This window comes from Mercenaria mercenaria, chromosome 18 (genome assembly GCF_021730395.1).
Source record: "Mercenaria mercenaria strain notata chromosome 18, MADL_Memer_1, whole genome shotgun sequence".
NCBI classification, from domain to species: domain Eukaryota; kingdom Metazoa; phylum Mollusca; class Bivalvia; order Venerida; family Veneridae; genus Mercenaria; species Mercenaria mercenaria.
Genome location: NC_069378.1, coordinates 28,023,658 through 28,043,729, shown reverse-complemented (window position 1 = coordinate 28,043,729; position 20,072 = coordinate 28,023,658). Strand labels below are relative to the sequence as shown.

Here is a 20,072-nt window from a genome sequence, read left to right as displayed (position 1 = left end):
TTTTGAATTGCTAACATAGATATTAAATGATAAAGCAATCTGGTACAAAACGACCTCTTACTAAATTGTATTGGTCGCAAAATTTGGTTATCCTAGTAGTAAAGGGATCGTTTTTTTTCAAAAGAAAAGCATAATTGTATCTTTTCCAAAATTAGAAATGACCAAAATGAAATCAACAAGTCTTCGAATTTGTAAACAAACAACAACAAAAAAAAAACATTAAGAAGAATTGTAACTTCAAAACCTCAATCGAATAACGACACGACAAAATTAAAAACAAATCTGTCTATGGAAAAAATCTAGAAAATATCCTTTATCGGCATTTGTACGACCTTTCTCGACAAATGATGTAACAAAAAAAATCAACTTCATCATCAGGGAAGGTTTCAATTGCGTCACAGAAAAGCGATGGGGTGCAACGACCCAGTATCTCTAATGAACTCGTACAAAACATGTTTGACACGATTCACTCACCCTTTGTGAATCAATCAACACGTTATTCCCGGGGCACTGTTTATGCTCAGTTCACTTTGCACGTGACTTTCATGACTACATATTGTTATTGTTAGCGCTAACGTGGATTTTCAGAGAGGGGCACGTCAAATGTGGTATGTTTTCTTTTTCTTCTTTCTTCTCTATTTCTTTTCTATTTCTTTTCTATTTCTTCGTTCTTTCTTTTCTCATTTCTTCAGTTAAACTTATAAATCATTCAGTTTGTGTTTTCCGCCGATATTTACCTGCAATTGTGCGGTTGTCAAGAATTTTCCATGTTGTTCCAAATTCTCGACATGTGGCGGTTAGGTCAGCTTCCACCAGTATATCTTAACGGTGTGTAATAAGAAGTTTGTTTGTTTCAAGTATACTGTATTAGGCCTCTGTTCATAGGGCCTCCATATCTGCATTTTAATTAAACATATACTTTATATCATATCGAGGGCTTGGCGCAAAACTATTGTATCTTGTTCTTTATTTATATACACTTACAATAGTTTTGCACCAAGCCCTCGATATGTATTTGTATATTGACATTCATGTGAAGCTGTGACCAATTTCTGCCAACCATTAATTTAAACGAAATTAGATACTAATTGCTTGCTATAGTAAAATTATTAATAGTAAAAGTAATGTATTCATACAACTGTCTTGAGTTGTTCTTTTTATTATTATTATTTCTGTGCCAAGCTATCTTCAGTAACATTCAAATTGTTGTAAACGCAAGAAACTGTTTCCAGGGAAATAGCTAATGTCGCTGTTTTCTTTGAACTGATAATAAAGATTAATACCGAATAATATTCATAGCTTTAATTTATTTAAGTGACTGTTCTGGAGATTTTTATACACATATTCGGTTTGTATAGGGATGGATGCTATTTGTATGTCCAAACCGGATATATTTGATGGAATTGTTGCCTATACATCTTGCTATTACCTAAACTGAACGGTTGCTATGGGAACAAGTCTCATTTATTTGACCGTGCCAACAACCTGGCATTCATGATAAATCAAATCGTGTTATGGCGGGGGGGAAGGGGGCGCATGATATACCATCAAAATTAATTTGAAAATATAGAGGATAATTGTTGGTTTCGGTGTAATATCACGTTATAATTTCACCGAGTGGGCACCAAAAGTGATATTTTCACGAGTGGCGCAGCCACGAGTGAAAATAACAACTTTTGGTGTTCACGAGTGAAATTACCGTGATATTACATCGATACCAACAATTTTTCTGTTTATTTTATGTCTAAAACTCTACCTTTGTTGTGTTTATTTCAATAAAATGTCGAAATTTGCGGGAAATTTTATCAGGAAGCATCGCAAAGATGACGTCATTTTAACGACGTCATCGTCATATTGTTTCCGGCTTTCAGTACGCTCGGTAAACTTTTTGACGTTAATCCGGATATCAGATTTGATAATTTTCACTGAGTGGCCAGTGAGTTTATCAGGATATAATTCACCGTTATATTTCGATAAACCACCGAAAAACATAAAATAAACTGGTTTAATTTTAAGTTTGATAGTTTTCTTTTACCCTTTTCCTTTTACATACTAGTAATAAATTGTCAATCCATTATAGACGAGTAACGTTAAATTAGTTTATTCTAGGATGATCAACGATTAAGGTCAGGCTTCTTCTGGAAATGAAAACGGTTAGGCCCAAAAATCTTTGTTTGAAGTTAAGTTTTACACATGTTCTATGTCTTTCTAATGATTGTAAAAGCAAAGAATCATAAACTTTGAATGATATTGCAACAAAAACAAATGTTCTAAAATTGCTTTGACAGCTTTAATTGCAAGTGAGACATTTACGTTTCACAAAATCATGTTTTATCTTTGCAGTTTTCCAGGTTTCCATAGTGACATAGACGGAAGACCATGCATACAGAACACTGTCGGACGTGTTTTCAGACTTTGAGCATTTAGGGCGTGTATGTTTTCTTTTTCCTTTTTGTCTGAAATGTCTTAAGGCAACACAAGGATATATGTTTTTTTCTATTTTTACACATGCCTTTTTGTATTTCATTCCCTTAACATGATGACCACAGAAATGTACATTTTCATCTACGTAATGATAGAAATGGATGGTCAACGTTCAGTAACTTCTCTGTAATATTGTTCATGGATCGCCTCCATTGATTTTGAGTCATTTTTCTCAAACAAGGGATATTGCCGTAGAAATTTTTTTTGATGTTTTCACAGCTTTAATGTCAAGCTAGCAAATTACGTTTATCAAAATGATGTTTATCTTTTATTTCTTGCATTTTAGGTTGTGTCTTAGTGGCAACGATCAAAACCATACAATGATACATACAGATTGCAGATGGTCATGTTTTCAGATATGGAGCATATCGAATGTGTATGTTTTCTGTTCCCTTTTTTGTCGCAGATATATAAAGCAACACTGTTATAAACATTTCTTTGTGCTCTTACACACGTCTGCATGCATTTAAAGGTCCAATACTAAGGAAAGTGAACATTTTAATTTCTTTTAAAAAGCACAGAAACTATTTCATTTTATTGGAAAATGAAAGTTGGTATGTAGAAATTCGAAATAAATCGCAGTATATGTACAATTATTTTTCTATGAAGTATGAAGAAAGTTAAAAAGACCTGGGGGGTCATTCTGTCGATTCATTGAAATTTCAACATAATACCCATACATTTCTTTGAGTTCCAAAGACCTTCTGTAAATTTTGACCTGCCAATCTTCATTATTTAGTGTCTTGCAGAAGTCTATGCACTGGCTATGAAAAAAATTGCCAACTCACTTTCCCTTAGTAATGGATCTTTAAGCTCGACTTTGCGAAGAAGAATAGTGAGAGCTATTCTACTGACCCGGGGCGTCGTCGTCACACTTTGGTTAAAATTGTATGTGCAAGATTGTATCTAAGTAACAATTGCATGCATTGGATTAAAACTCTACACAACGCTTTCCAGCCATCAAACTTACTGAAATAACCACATTAGATAACTTTTTATTGAATTTTATACAAGTTATAGCCCATTTTCTTCTTACAAATTTCGGTCTACTTTTTGGGTGCAATTAACTGTCAAGCTGTATCTCGGTAAAAATATTATGTATTTGGTTGAACTTATACAATGCTTCCCAGTCATCAAAACTACAGCAATATCTAAGATGGATATCTCTTGATTAAAGCATGGTCGCTTTTGATTTTGAAAATTAGGCTAAAATTTGTATGCAAGTAACCCAAGTTGTGTCTCAGTAGCATCTTTATGTATTGGACTGTAACTTCTCACAATGCTTCTCAGTCATTTAGCCTACTGCAGTAACCGAGGTAGATTACTTTAGCTTGAATTTAATTCAAAGTATCACCTTTTTTCGACTTAGAAAATTTGGTTAACTTCAACTATCAAGCCGTATTTCAGCAACAACTACAAGTATATGATTGAAAATTTACATAATGCTTCTCAACTGAAATAACCAAGTTAGATAACTTGGTTGAATTGAAGTTAAATCATGACCCTTTTTCTACTAAGCAAGTTTTGCGTATCAAACTTTCTCTCAGAACGACTGAAACAGTTTTCTGCACGAAAGAAATCATTCTTTTTAAAATAATTTCCATAACAAAGTTAAAAAACTCTTCATTCATTAAATGTGACAGAGCATGAGATTTTGGGTCCAAATGCAATTTTGGTCAAAAATGGGGTTTTGGGCTAATCTGACAGACTGACCCGTTCTGAGTAAAAATCTTCAATTTGACAACAAAAATCAGTCGTTGTCATGGAGATATTACCACTTTTCGGACACTATGTTTTTGTCTAACTGTATCAAATTGAGGCAGTATATCTTAACAATGACACCATATTTAAATAATATCAAGATAAAATACATGATAAAATAACAAAAGCAACATGCAATTTATGGAATGTATTTCTTTTTGTCTCTTTCTTTCATGTAGTATAAAAATATTTATGTTCTAAAAATCGTTTCTATAGCAACACTGTTGTTTAACCTCTTTTTTAACAGTCTCTTGATGAATCTAGCAATAAATTACATAGAATGTGAAATAAATACACAATTAACTTTTTCTAGTGTGCAAACAGTTTACAGACAACTGTTTTATGACATTCTTTTGAACAAGATACAGAATTTATTTGATATCAAATTAGACAACATCTCAAAAACTAGGACATTAATCTTATTGTTATAGACACCTTATCTATTAAACAGTAAGAAAGAAAATCACGCAAGAAGATATAATTATTAGACTGTTATTATCAACTGTGAGTTTGCTAAAATTTCAAAAGACTTAGATATACTGATCAGTGAATCATTACCATGGCAACGATGTGGTATTTTCTTACAAAAATACTAACATTACCATGGCAACAATGTGGTATTCTCTTACAAAAATACTAACATTTTTGGCATTTTCTTTGTAATAAATTGAATATAGGAAGTGCTTTTCCATATATTTACATCAAAAGCTGTCTGTTTTCTTAGTTAAAAGTAAGAGAATAGACATCATTCCATGAAAAGTAATGTAATATGGTTTGAGAAATACATAATTTTCAGATACACCTCTCCCAGTTACAACTATTGCCATTTTAAGGCAGGCTTGTGTAATAACATAGTGCTCTGTTGATGCATTTATTACATATGAATATATATTCACTAACATAACACAGCTTAACATATATAACATATAAACAAGAAAGATGTTGTTTACATATGATGATATCCAAAATAATTTAAAAGTTAAATTAATGTTACCATGGCAACAATGCACTATTTTCTTAAAATAGTAGTTTTTTGTAAATTTTCCAGAAAGAATCAGAACATTCATTTAGCATCTGTTCAGTATACATTTGTTTTACACCACAAATGGTCAATTATGATCATTTATAAAAAACAAACATCATTTTATGTAATATAACTTGTCTTTGAGAACTACATAGCTTCCTGATATGCCTACCTGCATTACAGCTCTTCCATTTTATGAGAGATTTGTGTTATAACATGTTTTGTTGATGGTTACACATAAAAGATCTTTTCTTGCAGAACATAGTCTGATTAGTAGAATATAAACAAGACACATGCTGTTTACATAATCAAACAAATCTAAATTTAAGTCAAATTTGTGTTACCATGGCATTTCACAATGTTTTGCAAAAAAAATTAGCTATTTCTGCAAAGGTCATGTCATGTAAAAATGTCTTTTAACACAATTATAACCATGGATTAACATGATTAATTCTTGAAATAAGATATATTATATTCAGCCAGTAACAAATATTTTCTGCTATATTGGTAGTTTTCTGCCATTTCTGGAAAAATCCTTCTTACAATCACACTGGCAAGGCAGTTTTTATTGTAAAAATGTTTCCTCCAAAGGGTGTGCTTTAATGTCACACATGTTGTAGTTTTGAAACAACTAGGAGTCATTCAACAGACATGTCTTAGTATTTCATGCATGCAGTTTTGGAAAATTTATAAGTTAAATGCTGTATTGTTAGAACAATTAGGATAGTGCTTCTCAAACAACTTCACAGCTGTCATGACATCAAAACACTACTTTTACCCAATATTTCTCATAGTTGACTAAGTTTTATTTTTTCTTGAAACACATTTGTAATTTGAACTAGAATTTTTCACTTTTTCAGGTCATGAGGGCAGGAAACATGACCTTATTTGTGCAATATGGAGTTATTTGCTCATATCAGTATTTGTGACATGCACTCTATTCCACAGGCATGATTTCAGCTGGATGATCAGTAGAACATATTAATTCCTTCTGTTTCATTCCCATTTGCATATTCATAGTTCTTTCATCACTGCAAAACAAAAAATTCATCAACATTAGAACTTCATTTTAATAAGATTAGTATAAGGTTACAGAATATAAGACTATAAAGCATCTTTTTAAGCTTAAGAGAGTCTTTTTGTTAAAAGCTGAATGAAAGCAGATTTGATAAGTATAAACTCATCCAAGAATCTTACAGTATTATAAACTAGCTAAGATTCCTACAGACTAGGCATACAATTCATGCAATCGAACTGAATGTAACACAAATACTGTAAAAAATAATTTTGAAAATATGAAAAAATACATACATGATATATTCAATTATTGTATGTCATTACTTATTCACTTCTTAATATATTACACATTTTTGTTGAATGGGTCTATAATCAAAATCATTTCTCTTAAAATGTTATGAATGAAATAGATCATTTATGTTTATGCTACTTTAATGTCTTTATCTTTCTTAGAATAGCAGTATAGTAACTGTAAAAAATTACTAAAAATGTATGAAGAAATTTACAAACCCCCATAAAATCCAGGTTGTTGTGTATAGACCTTCCTGGAAAATCATTTCACTGTTTAACATCATTGCATCAAGCCAAACAATCCTCAGTGGTTGATCTGTAAAATGAAAAAAAATACTGAAAAAGGCTGTAATGTGAGATAAAAATGCCCTGGGCAATTAGCTCAGTACATATTTAGCACAAAGACTTCTATAAAAAGAGTATTAGGTTTGAATTCCTGGCAAGGCTTTCAAAACAAAATGTATCTAAAGTTTATTTATTTTACTAAGTGGGTTTTAGTCACTTGCCAAGAACAGTAAAAAAAATGGTGAGGAATCCAGAAATAATGGCCAAGTGAACAGTATGCAAATTTAACATGAAAAGCTTTGGAAAACACTGTCTCTTTCCAAGTAAAAACAATATTTATGCCTTGTAGAAGTTTTATGTATGGTCTGATTTGACATTACATGTAAGAAATTAGTGGTTGAAGCTGACAATAAATGTGTTTCAACTATTCCTAATCAGTCACTTTCATGGCATGACTATATTTATAAAATGATCAGGGCTTTAACTTTAATATGTAACTAAACATTATGACTGACTGTTGTAATTTTGTCTGGCACCAGAGTCACAAGGTCTTCATGTAATTGTCTTGCATACTGATTCTACTGAATACTTGTAATTGTCTTGCATACAGATTCTACTGAATAAGAGTCAAAACCGATTTAAAAAAAGTTGAATTCATGGCAGATTTAGTAAATAAAATATAGTCTACAATATATTGATACTTGTAAATAAAATGTGAACTGCGCTAAATCTACCTCGAATCTGTCATTAGTGTCAAATCCGGGCTATTTTTGGAAAAGATATCGGACAAAACTGTCGATATGAACTCAAATAATATTTTTAACACTACATATCGCTTAAATACTTACTTACCTTGAGATTCGCCAACTGTCATTCTTTATACAATCGAAATAAATCTTCAAATAATTGTTTTTGGTAGTTTCATTTTCTCCACGACCTTCGATGTTTACAAATGGCGTGTCGATTCAAAGGGCGATAAATTATCAATCATTTAATTTTTTTAAAGAAACGGAATTGCAAATCACGGAAATGTTTATAAATGTCACTTCATTTTTTTCTTGTGGCAAGGTAGAGTATTATTGAAAACAAGAAATGCATTAATTGCCGCGAACACGTGGTAACGTCCACCATTTTTTGTGACGTAACTTTAATCGATGTTTTCTCAAATGACGTAACGCCGAATTTGGACCCAAAATGTCATGGTGCGTCACAAATTCATTAAGATAATGTCCCTTATTTCATTTTGAAATATTAGCTGAAGTTTTGCTTGCTAGGTTTTGCCTTAACAAAACTTTAATTTGTAATAGATTTTGATAAATGACTAAGTTACGTAATAAAATCAGTGAAAAGATCCTTTGGAAGCACAGAACGCAAACAAGCAACATAACAGCAGACTCGGTTTGTTTGAGTCTGTTCATGAGAGGTAATGAAATGCACAACACCCATCACGTCCCCTAGTATCGGCTTCAACGGAATTCTATTATTTTAAAAATGAATGTACACCATGATCCTAAACGACCAGGAAATATAACAACACTGAGTCCAAGTACGGGGAGAATTTTTACAGCCGCCACACGACACGTAAAGATTGCTGTTGTGATAGTTAATAAAATATGTGAAAAGATCCTTTGGAAGCATAGAAAGCAACCAAGCAACATAATAATATACTCGGTTTGATTGACAGGTTACAGAAACAGTTACTGTAGATGTCGAATTGTCTAGCAATCTGTCTTATGGACGGCTCTTGTATATACTCGATAACGACGGAAACGAAAATTTTATTCGTTAAACGGAATTTAAGCGAAGTTTAGTATCTTGGCTGTAATATTGTTCATGAATCATGAAAATATGTATTTTGTGAAATAGTTTTATTGGAGAGTTGAGACCTTAAGGTTTAGGAAAATGTTTTCTTCTCTCATGTAATTTAGATAGACTGTGTTTTAGTGACGAAGATTAAGAAAATACATACAGATCATGGACGAAGGTGTTGTCAGAACTGGAGCAGAAATGATGTGAATATTTTCGTCAAACTTGACTGAGCTACTGATATCGAAATCTGTTGTAATTACAAGCTGGCCAATTAAACTCCGAGACCTTAGAAATAACCGCTGACGTTAAACTATTCTTTCTCAATTGAGGCGACTCCATGGATTACACAATACTAAACCGAGGATGATTAATTGATTCTTTTATTTCCTCCATTCTTGAAGAACATAACATGTACATTCAGTCGACCAGATAGACATATATCAGCAAATTTAAATGTAAACAACCAAATATTATCGTTACCTGCAAATGCATGGTTAATATGTGAAAACAAACCCCATTGCGACCCTCTAATAATGCGCAACGAATTCACACATCGAATCATAATAGATTGACCGGGTCAGTGTCTTATTGCCGTATTTACTCGACTAAAAGAGGCAACAGCTTTAATTTGTTGTTGGATTTAACAGTTTATGTTAAATAAATAGCGTAAATACTTACCTGATATTTTTTGGCAGTATAAAACAAACTTTGCAACCAAAAATTTACAACATGATCATTTTATATTTATATAGATATGTGCCCTAGAAGGAACTTTTGGTATGCTTTAACTTGTATTTTCTTTGTCTGGAATTTCTAAGGTACAATTAAAATTCGTATATTTTTCTGTTCTGACACATGCATTCCTGTGTCTCAAACAGTCAACAGAGTTACCATGGAAACATGTATCTACATTTAGACAATGAAATAAATGGGCGAATGACGTTCAGATGAACTCAGTTATGTGTACAGCAAATTTAAAATAACATATGCGTATGTTTACATTTACTTTCTTGAGACAACACTATGATATGTTTCTTTTAGGTTGTTTTTGCATATACATTTCTGTATCTGTTCACTCAACAGGGTTACCATGGAAACATACATCTACATCTGGGAAAAATGGTAAAATGAATGAACGACGTTCAGATGTACTGTGTTATATATACAGCAGATATGGAGCAACAACTTCATGTATGACCTCTTTCTTTTCATCCAAAGTCACTTCCCCTACCGACCTTGATGCCATTTGCAAATTTAAGGGAAAATTAATCAAATCGAGTTCTTTATTCCATCCAAATTAACTTCCTTTGCCTACCCTCACGTCATTTGCAATATAAAGGGGAGGTTACTCTAACCGACTTTTATTTATTCCATCCAAAGTTACGTCCCCTACTTACATTTACGCTAATTGCAAAAAGAAGGGGTGTTACCCAAACTGATTTCTTTTTTTAATTCCGTCCAATGAATTTTCCCCTACCAACCTTGACACCATATTCAAAATTAAGGGGAGGTTACCCTAACCAACTTCCTTTTCTTCATCCGACGTTACTTCCCCTACCGACCTTGATGTCACTTGCAAAATTGCAGGGAGGAAACTCTGCCTGACTTCTTTTATCCATCAGAAGTTACCTCCCCTACCGACTTTGAAGCCAGCTGCAAATCTATTTGGAGGTTACCCTTATCCACTTCTTTTATTTACATCAAAGTAACTTCCCCTAAGGGGAGGCTGCACTAACCGACTTCTTTTTCTGCCCAAAGTTACTTCTCCTACTTCTACAGTAAGACTGAATACCACTAAAATACAACCCGCTGAATTTACTCCTTTTCGCTTCTTACAATTTCTGTTTTCAAAACAGTAGATTCTTACGCTGCCATTTTTACATATTATGCAATAGGAACATGCCAATTTCAATAGAATGCTAAGTGATACTTACTGAAATGCAAACACAATGCTACTGAAAAGGGAGAAAGATCAGCATTATTTCAATATGAACTACTTGTGACTAGACCTTCGGAGGCTTACATTTGATTTTGTAGTGATCTGCCTTAAGGGGATGTTACATAAACTATCCTCTTTTCGTTATCAAATTTAACTTCCCCTACCGATTTGACGCCATTTGCAAAATTAAGGGAAGGTTGCTCTAACCGACTTCTATTTTCCATTTTCTCCTACCGCCCTTGACGCCATTTGCATAGGTGAGGCGTATGTTCACAATGACGATTTGATAAAAGACATTGTATCTGAAAGCATTCGTCCTCCACCCCTGATAAATTCATGTGGGGAAGTTGTCAGTCACTTGCGGATAACAGGTTTGTACTGGTACAGAATCCAGGAACACTGGTTAGGTTAACTGCCCGCCGTTACATGACTGAAATACTGTTGAAAAACGGAGTTAAACCCAAAACAAACAAACAAACAAAGGCTATTTGCATAATAAAGAGAATGTTACATAACCGACTTTTTTCCATCCAAAGTTACTTCCCCTACCGACATTGACGTCATTTGCAAAATTAAGGGGAGTTTACTCTAACCAATTTCTTTTTTCTCTCCAAAGTTAATTCCCCTGCCCACCTTGACGCCGGTTACTCATGCCGATTTCCGATTTTATTCTTTATGATTTTTCCATCGTACCACGTCCTGCAAAGTTACTCTAACCGACGTCTTTTTATTTTACATCCAACGTTATTTCCCCTTTAATCTTGACACCATTTGCAAAAAGGGAAGTTTTCAGTTACCTTCCCTGCATTTTACAAATGACGTCAAGAGGATGGAAGAAGGTAACTTTGTATGTCGTGCGGACGTATTAGTAGTTGATCAAAGTAAAGATCAAAATGCGTCAAAGAGGGAGGTAAGTTTTGAGGATGTGGTATGAGTCTGTAAGAGAAACATCCCCTGCATTTTGCCAGTGGCGTCAAGATCGGTAGGGGAAGTAACTTTGGATGGAAAAAACAAGTATGTTAGAGTAACTTTGAAGGACGTGGTAGGAGTTGGTTAGAAGTACCTCACTGCATTTTATAAATGGCATCAAGGAGGGAAAAGGGAAGTTTGGTTTTCTTGGAGGACCTGATAGATAATTATCGGTTAGTGTGACTGCATTTTGCAAATGGCGTTAAAGAGGGGAAGGGGATGTAACTTTGAAAGACGTGGTACGGGTTTGTTAGAGGAAACAAGAAACTCCTTACATTTTGCAAATGGCGTAGAAGAGGGGAGGTAGCTTTTGAGGACGTGAAACGTGGCGGTTAGAGTTTTTTCAATGAATTAAAAGTTGTGAAAAAGTAGATCTACTCATCTTTTGATTATAGATCAGGAAATGTACAACAAGAGTTATGGGCCTACTGGTAATGCATTTTGGACTGGAATTTCAAAACACTTTTAAGATTTTTTTCAGTCATTTCTGTCCTAGGTTGTGTCACCTAATTTTTGTTTTCTGTCCGTTTCACCTTATGTTACTACTGTGTAAAAAAATATATAAACAACAGTTACTTTTCACCGTTTATTTGAGTGAAACATACTTCAGTACTGCATTACTGTCTTAGAAGCTCGTATTAACCCACGTTATCATACTAGTCGGTTTGTTGTCTTGTTATGTTAAATAGACTTTATCTCATCTTATTTAACACCGCGAAATCATATATATCAAATAATTTATTAACCTTGAAACGAGATATATTTAGATCTTACGCCGCCATATATTATACAAATCGATACAGAGTTGGAATTCCATGCGCTATTTTAGGACAAATACATTTAATACGAAGAGGGCCGTATAATAAATCCATACTGTGTTATACTTAACATTCTGTTTAGTTGTGATAATGTAAGACATAGTATAACTGAGAAAAAGTGAAATAGATAACGTGTACAAACGCTGATATTTCAACACTTAAATCTTATCTATTAATTTATACTGCGGGTAGATTTGACATTTTATTCCTTTTAATTTTTGCTTGAATAATCAAGCTTTCTCTACATTTGATACTAATTATCGTTTTGTCGGTTGGGGATAGTTAGCCTAAATTAACTAAATATCACAATTCTCAATTACTAAACACTATCTTTACAGATCCAGGATGGTAACAAAATTATGTTTGTTTTGGGTTTAACGCCGTTTTTCAACAGTATTTCAGTTATGTAAAGGCGGGCAGTTAACCTAACCAGTGTTCCTGGATTCTGTACCAGTACAAACCTGTTCTCCGCATGTAAGTGCCAACTTTCCCACATGAACCGGAGGTGGAGGACGAATAATTTCAGACACAATAAAATGTAACAGTAACATTACCACAAAAAGGTATTCCAGGTAAAGTTTACTGAAATCATATATGTTATAATTACTGTACTTTATTATTTACATTACTATAAATAGTAACAGAATCGCATAGAACAGAATTCTGTAACCCAGGCTAACAACCGGAAGCGGGCACAATAAACATTTCTCGGACCGTCACGGGTGTGTGACGTCATTTTTTACTTCATTATACTCTTTTGTTTTGTCGCGATAAAAAATTCTTTTAATTCTTTTAAATGTATGATAAACAACTCATTAAATCGCAGGGACGTGCCTCACTCCTGGGCATTTATTGGCACACGGGATACGTCCTCATGTATCTGTAATTTTAGTCGTGCTAGTAACCACTTCATTGCCGTTTAATATGTGTATAATATCTATCCGTTCTTACAATTTATCGTGTAAGGCCAAACAAATAATGCTTTGTTTCCGGTAACATGCTCAAAAAAACTTTTTATCGAAAAGTTGAAAAATATTCCCCCAATGGCATAGAAACATTTTGGGTCGGGCCAAAACATTAGTGTAGGTCGGTATACGGGAAACAAACATTTTTTTTACGCCTAAGCAATATACTACCTGCAGCTTGTTTAAAACAGCTATTATTTCGCACTGTTTGAAACATTTAAATCGCCCCTCTTAAATATCGAGTACTTGTGCAAGCGGTTAATGTTTCAAATTTAGATCTTACCAAAATGAATATATAATTAAGAAATTTATGTACATGTTTATATATGTCTATGGTTACTTACTGATAAGCAACCTTTAAAAGACAAAATAGACTGTGGAGATAAAACTCACACATGGAAGATAAATACAGGGTATCTATACTTCAATAGCTTATTTAATCGTTTAAATTATTTCATCTAATGAATAAGTATTCTTTAAATAAGTTACACTTTACTTTATTATATTTGCAGATCTATTAAACTGTAATTTCTATTTTGAAATTAAAAGCGAAATAAAAAAATAACAAAATATGCAGACACTCCTCGTTTTTAGACAAGAATAAATAAAAGAATAGTCATCAATTTTTATTACTGGTACAAAAACAAAGTTTATAGATACTTTAGTGGTATATTAATTAAATAAACATTTTGTGAATATATCGGGGTTTTCTATTTACGTTCTTGTTTCGTTTTAGGAAGGAATCTACTACCGGGTTTCTATATCACTGAGTATTGTTATCATAACTCTGTCAGTATCTGAGATTTTCTTGTGTGTCCATGGGTCAGATGGAAATGCGATACCTAATCAAACTCTGAACAACGGTGAGTAAAATCGTCTGTCATAGAATTCTGTCATATTATTCATTTACGTAGAACATCGTGAGGCTGTCGTATTCGAATCACGTTTTTCACACTAAGGGCCACCAATGGCCCTCAATGTTTCAATGATAAAAATAAATAATACAGTCTGTAAAAATATCGTTTGGAAACATAGAATGCAAACAAGCTGAATAATAGTAGACTCAATTTGATTGACTTTGCTCATGAGAGGTCATGAAATGTGCTACACCTCTCGCATTCATCTCTCATTTGTACAACAATTCCGATAGTTAAAGTATCAAATTAGGAAGTATAGACAAAATAAGAAATAACACATTTGATTATTTTTTATAATCATTGGACTCTCATTAAAAGTAATTGGATCGGACATTACAAAGTGAGAGCAGGGCAGTTAAGAACATTTATGAGCCGACATAGTGGTCCAGTGCCAACACTGTCTTACTACGAAGCATGTGTCGTGAGTTCGATTCCCCGCTAGTCCAGCTGAAATAACTATCATTGGGATAAGAGTCCCGTGTATGTGTGCTTTACAACTGAAACGCTAAAGAACAAGGGAAGCTTCTGGAGTTGAAGTGTCTACATCGTAACAGTCGCCACAACAGTTATTTCAACATATCTTATTCCGAGTAATACATGTACATATTAAATACATACATCATAGTTTGAACAAGGTAAGTAGGAAAGGATAAGAATGAAAGACACATAGTCTTATAGAATTCTTCTCCTTTGCGGAGAGTTTCGGACCAATCTTTTGTCTTTCCTAGTTTATAATTTCTATTATTGTTACAGTTAGCATTGAGTGTCGGTCTGTTCTTTATTATTTCATAGCTATCTTTTGTTGTTACAGTGAGCATTGAGTGCCGACCAAATTTTTGTTATAACGGGGCGACATGTGATGGAACTATTGGGTCGTATACATGTACCTGCCCAGTGGGATTTACTGGATTAAGATGCGAAACAGGTATTAAGACTCATTAATTAGATACATAAGATTTGTTTACCATAATGTATAACAACAGAAGAATAAAATACGCTGTGTAGCACTGAAATTTCAGTTCCTTCTCCGTATTGTATTTTACATGTGGCTGGAGGGAAAGCCCTCAGTGTAGTACAAGTATTACAGTAGTAAAAAGTGCTGGTAATAAGTTATTAGTTTCATATGTAAAAACGAAAGCTTCATGTAATATATATCAGTATGACTATTTTCAGTATTTCTATATTTACTGCATGATGTTGTAAATTCATAAACCAACACAGTTTTGTCAAAACATGTTTCGCTTTAATAAGCTTCTTCAGTTGACAATAAAATACAGAATTAATAATATATTTACTGTACACATACTATATATTTCATTTCATTACCAGTGTCACTACATTTAGCGCCCGCCACGAGAGTGTAACCATTGCAGTGTTTCTGTTTCTTCTAAACATATTAAATCATTTTATTACAAAGTCACCGCAGTTATCGCCCGCCAAAATACTGAGGGTAGGACGTTTCTATCTGCAAATATTTTGTTCCACACGTTCACATACTAAGATGACATACTGCCCTAAATTGAAGGCCATCTGCAGTTTGTAAATGTTTTGTAGTTTGATTTATTCGGCTTAACTTCCGCCTTAATTCTATATAAAACTAAATAAAAATAATGTAAATGCACTAAATTTATCTGTTGTATTTAATATTGATTGTAACCTGAGATCATTCAAAAAGACATGATAGCCGGGTAACATGTTACAAGTTTAAAGAGGCATACCTGCACATTTACGTCATTTTTTGAATTTTTTTAGTACTTCATGCTTTAATCATTTTAAATCAAACATGAAAAACAAAGTTATTTTGGGTTAAAGATTGTGTTTACGGTTTAAAACGTCATACAAAACTATATACATGGTTAGTGATGCGGTGGAAAATTGATGTTTAATGGATAGAATTTATCCGAACAAGATAATAATTGCCTACTTGTTAAAATAAAAAAGGTCGAAATTTAACACTGAACGTTGTGAAAGAAAATGCACTTTGTGATAAAAGTCTGATAGGTTGTAAATTTCAATTCATTTTAATGTGACTATTTTGATGATACAGAAAAGGGTTCATGATAAGTTATTATTTTTTGCAGCCAAGTTGATTCAAACTAGACAACCTTATGAAATGCAAGAAGACACAACTCATTAAACACAAAATTTTACAACTTGGGTAAATTTCTCACACCTTTGTCGGCTATTGAACCTTGCGAAAGAATCAGATTTGTTGCAGTGATTTCTTTATATTAGATGAGTTAACCCGATTGATCTTTTAAATATGACTTATAATTGACATTCTTAATTGTATCACGAAGTTAAAAAAATTAAATTAATTATATATTGTAACTAGTTTTGTCTGTGACTAATACAGTCCTGCATGGTCAGTGAATAAGATCATTATTAGGTACATTTGTAGATGAATTTATTTTGGTAGTCGAGAACAATAATCTGCGCTTTCCATACATATCCAAATGTTGATCATATACTAGTTAAATTTGTAGAATGTTTTTCTCCTTTTAACTTACCCAAAACATGCACAAAACCTTTGTTTATTTAGTGAACGTTCTTCAATATAGTTGTTTTCAAAGAAATGTAAATACATGCTAATAGGGCCATGCCTCTTTTTATGTTACAGATATCGACGAGTGTTCACCCATTCCCTGTAAGAACGGTGGTCAATGTTACCATGGTGTTGACGAGTTCTGGTGCGACTGTAATGAAGGGTTTACTGGGGACAGATGTCAAACAGGTTGTTATGTATCATGTACTAGAGACTATACATGATAAAGCAATCTCTGAAATTTGTATGTTTAGGGTCGTGGATTGATTCTTTGTATGCACCCTTTTGAGATTATTTGTTGAATGCTAAGTGTTATAAACTACACGTGATCTTATAGTATATTTTATCGATATTGACATATACTACCAAGCTAGGAACCATTTTGGTTATTCTGACCATTGTTAGTCAGAACAGACGGATTGTTTCGGTAGAGTTAAGTCATATTGACACAGTTAAAATCAAATGGCAGCTGTACGTCTAACTTTAAATGATAAAGGAAGATTCAAGTGTTCCTTGGCATTATTTCAGGCGGGGGTGCCGGTAGGGGGCATCTAGGTACAACCACCGTCGTCTGCAAGCAAGCTGAATGGCTCTGTTACATTAAGGAATCACTTAACCCTTTTAGCAGTTCGAATCCACAGCGGTAACCGTCTGTAAGCCAACCGATTGGCTCTTTATGCACCCTTTTAGGGTTTCAAACCCTCTGTAAGCCAGATAAAAGTCTCTCTTACGTTAAGGAATCGTGCATCCCTAATAGGCTTTCTATACCCCCTGCGGTAAGTGATAAATAATTCGATTCGATATACCGTACCTTTTATTACGTGGATATAAGTCGTGTTTAATTTTTGGCTTTATTTTCGCAGATATAAATGAATGTGCCTCGAAGCCTTGTTTCAATGGTGGCAGGTGTGTCGATGGTTGCAATCTATATTCGTGCATTTGTAAAAATGGCTATAGTGGACCGCAGTGTCAAACCGGTAATGTATAGCGTGGAAACCAAATTACATTGGGAATGTTTGTACATTGACCTCAAAAGTTCCAAGTTAAACGAATGTTATCTATATTTTGTTAATATTTTGTCAACTTTTAATTTCTGTTTCTATCTATTACGGTTTCGATTTCTGAAAAGCGGTTTCTTAAGCGTTGAATATTATTCAAAGTATGAAATAGAAGAAACTTTACGGTTTTATACTTTATGACAACCGCCTCCAAGACAACAAGTAAAAAGTAGAGTGCCTAAGGTAAAACTATAGTGAAGATACATTAGGGGATTGAAACTTGAACAGTATTCTTATGACACTTTCAGAAATAGATGAATGTATTTCCAATCCATGCCTTAACGGGGGTTCCTGTACAGATGTTATCGATGGATTCTCCTGTAAATGCAAGAAGGGTTACAAAGGAATCTGGTGTCAAGGTAAGAGTTGATTTTGTTCTAAATATATAAAATATATATTATATACTGAATAGACTCACTATTATCTGCTACACTTGAGCCCTGTTAGACTTTTTGTTTGTTTTGTTTTTACCAGATTACGGCCCGTGAGCGATGCAAATACTAGAAGGGCAACTGGTGTATTCCTACACCAGGAAATGCTGATAAGGGCACCATATGGCGGAAATTGTGCATAAACCCTACAAACATAGTTAAGTGTTCATATTAGATGCTGTAACTGTGTAACTGGCATTAGATTTTATATTTATTGAAAGATGGGTTGGGCTAAAGGTGCTGTCAAAATCATTTTCAACTCGTTGCTAGCTTTTACAGGACGAACAAAATAAAACAAATCAGTGTGTTACAATAGACGAAGAATGCATGTGCGGAAATATTAAGTTACCGTAATGATAATGTTATACATTATCAAATATTATAAATCTTTATTTTTAAGCGGCTTGTTCACACATTTTAGTCAAAAAAATTTCTTCTATCAAAAATCCATTTCATGTGTGTGTTGAAAAACGAGTTATTGGCATATGATTTCTACAGATATTCTAAAAATGCAACAAAAATATGATGCCATGGCAACGCTTTCGAAATAATGAGTGAACATTCTTCCACATTTTTGTCTAGCCCGCTTGCGGTGAGCTCGATATAGTCACCACTTTTTGTAGTTCGGTGTATGTGCGTGCGTGCGTCCGTCCGATTTTATCCGGACCATAACTTTTACATGCATGGACCAATCTTGTTTATATTTGGCATAAATGTTTACCTCAATGAGAAGGTGTGTCGTGCGCAAACCCAATGTTCCTATCTCAAAGGTCAAGGTCACAGTTGGAGGTCAAAGTCAAATTGAGGTTTGTTCGGAGCATCTCTTCTTCATGCATGGTGGTATTTTGATGTAGGTTGCATGAATGTTCACCATTATGACACGGAGTGTCATGCGCAAAAAACCGGTCCCTCGGACCAAGGTCAAGGTCACACCTGGCAGCTGGCTGGCTTGACATTCTGTCCGTGGGCAAGTTGTTTACCATTATCAAACGCTTATTTTCACACATTTTACAATTTTCAATGTCATATACATTTTATGCCAACATTGAAGGAAATGAACATGTTGAAAAAGTTCACTCAAACTGTGAGCGAGTAGCTTTAACGTGGTTAAGAGACTAACCCATTCATTTTAGTCTCTCAAAAATCCATAAAAAAGTGGGTACTGTGAAAGTGACTTATGGTACAAACTTGCTGACATAAGATTTTTACAATATATATTTATAAATAACCAAAAATATTGTGAAGAAGGTAGTAAACCATTGCAACGCTTTTGAAATAATGCATCAGTATATAACTTTTATTTTCACACACTTTAAAATTTTTCAGTGTCATATATACATTGGTTGAAAATTTTCACCCAAACTATGGTCTAGTAGCTTTAATAACTTGTCAACATTCCACCTTTATTTATCTTCAGTCATTCACTATGATTATATGTTTAATAACAAGAGAATAAAAGAACATTATAGGCATTCCTTTCATGTACCTATCAATAAAATAATAAAGTTTTGGCACATGACACCTGTACCTGGTTTTCCGAAGTATTATGAAACTAGAATATAAATAGCACACACGCCATCTATGCATGTACGTATATATAAATTGACTATATTTCGTGCAAGACCAGGAAGAAATGATAGAAATGTAAATAAAAACAGTAGTATATAGGTAAAAGTTATTTTACACCAATATTCAACATTTTCCGTTGGTTTCTCGTGAAACATTAATATCACAACCTTATTCTAAAGTACGCTTAAGG

The 20,072-nt window shown here is 33.5% G+C and overlaps 1 protein-coding gene and 1 long non-coding RNA gene across 4 annotated transcripts in view; one reads left to right on the top strand and one right to left on the bottom strand.

The window, feature by feature from the left end:
- Window positions 1–2,409: 2,409 nt before the first annotated feature.
- The window catches only part of LOC123538909 (fibropellin-1-like), a 35,922-nt gene continuing 18,259 nt past the window's right edge, over window positions 2,410–20,072 (top strand). The window contains exons 1-8 of one of the 3 annotated variants that reach the window (XM_053529988.1): window positions 2,410–2,432; window positions 2,771–2,860; window positions 9,755–9,862; window positions 14,099–14,225; window positions 15,091–15,204; window positions 16,900–17,013; window positions 17,688–17,801; window positions 18,131–18,241. In XM_053529988.1, coding sequence (XP_053385963.1) covers window positions 9,803–9,862; window positions 14,099–14,225; window positions 15,091–15,204; window positions 16,900–17,013; window positions 17,688–17,801; window positions 18,131–18,241 — 640 coding nt within the window. In that variant the 5' untranslated portion in view covers window positions 2,410–2,432; window positions 2,771–2,860; window positions 9,755–9,802. Of the gene's footprint in view, window positions 2,433–2,770; window positions 2,861–9,754; window positions 9,863–13,618; window positions 13,776–14,098; window positions 14,226–15,090; window positions 15,205–16,899; window positions 17,014–17,687; window positions 17,802–18,130; window positions 18,242–20,072 lie in introns of those variants that run through there. The other 2 variants (XM_053529990.1, XM_045323317.2) reach the window with 2 other exon arrangements.
- Window positions 4,379–8,062, bottom strand: LOC128550630 (uncharacterized). The gene is made up of 3 exons (XR_008368341.1): window positions 7,715–8,062; window positions 6,797–6,893; window positions 4,379–6,300 (listed from the first exon to the last, which is right to left on the bottom strand). It is a non-coding gene; the product is annotated as an uncharacterized LOC128550630 (long non-coding RNA).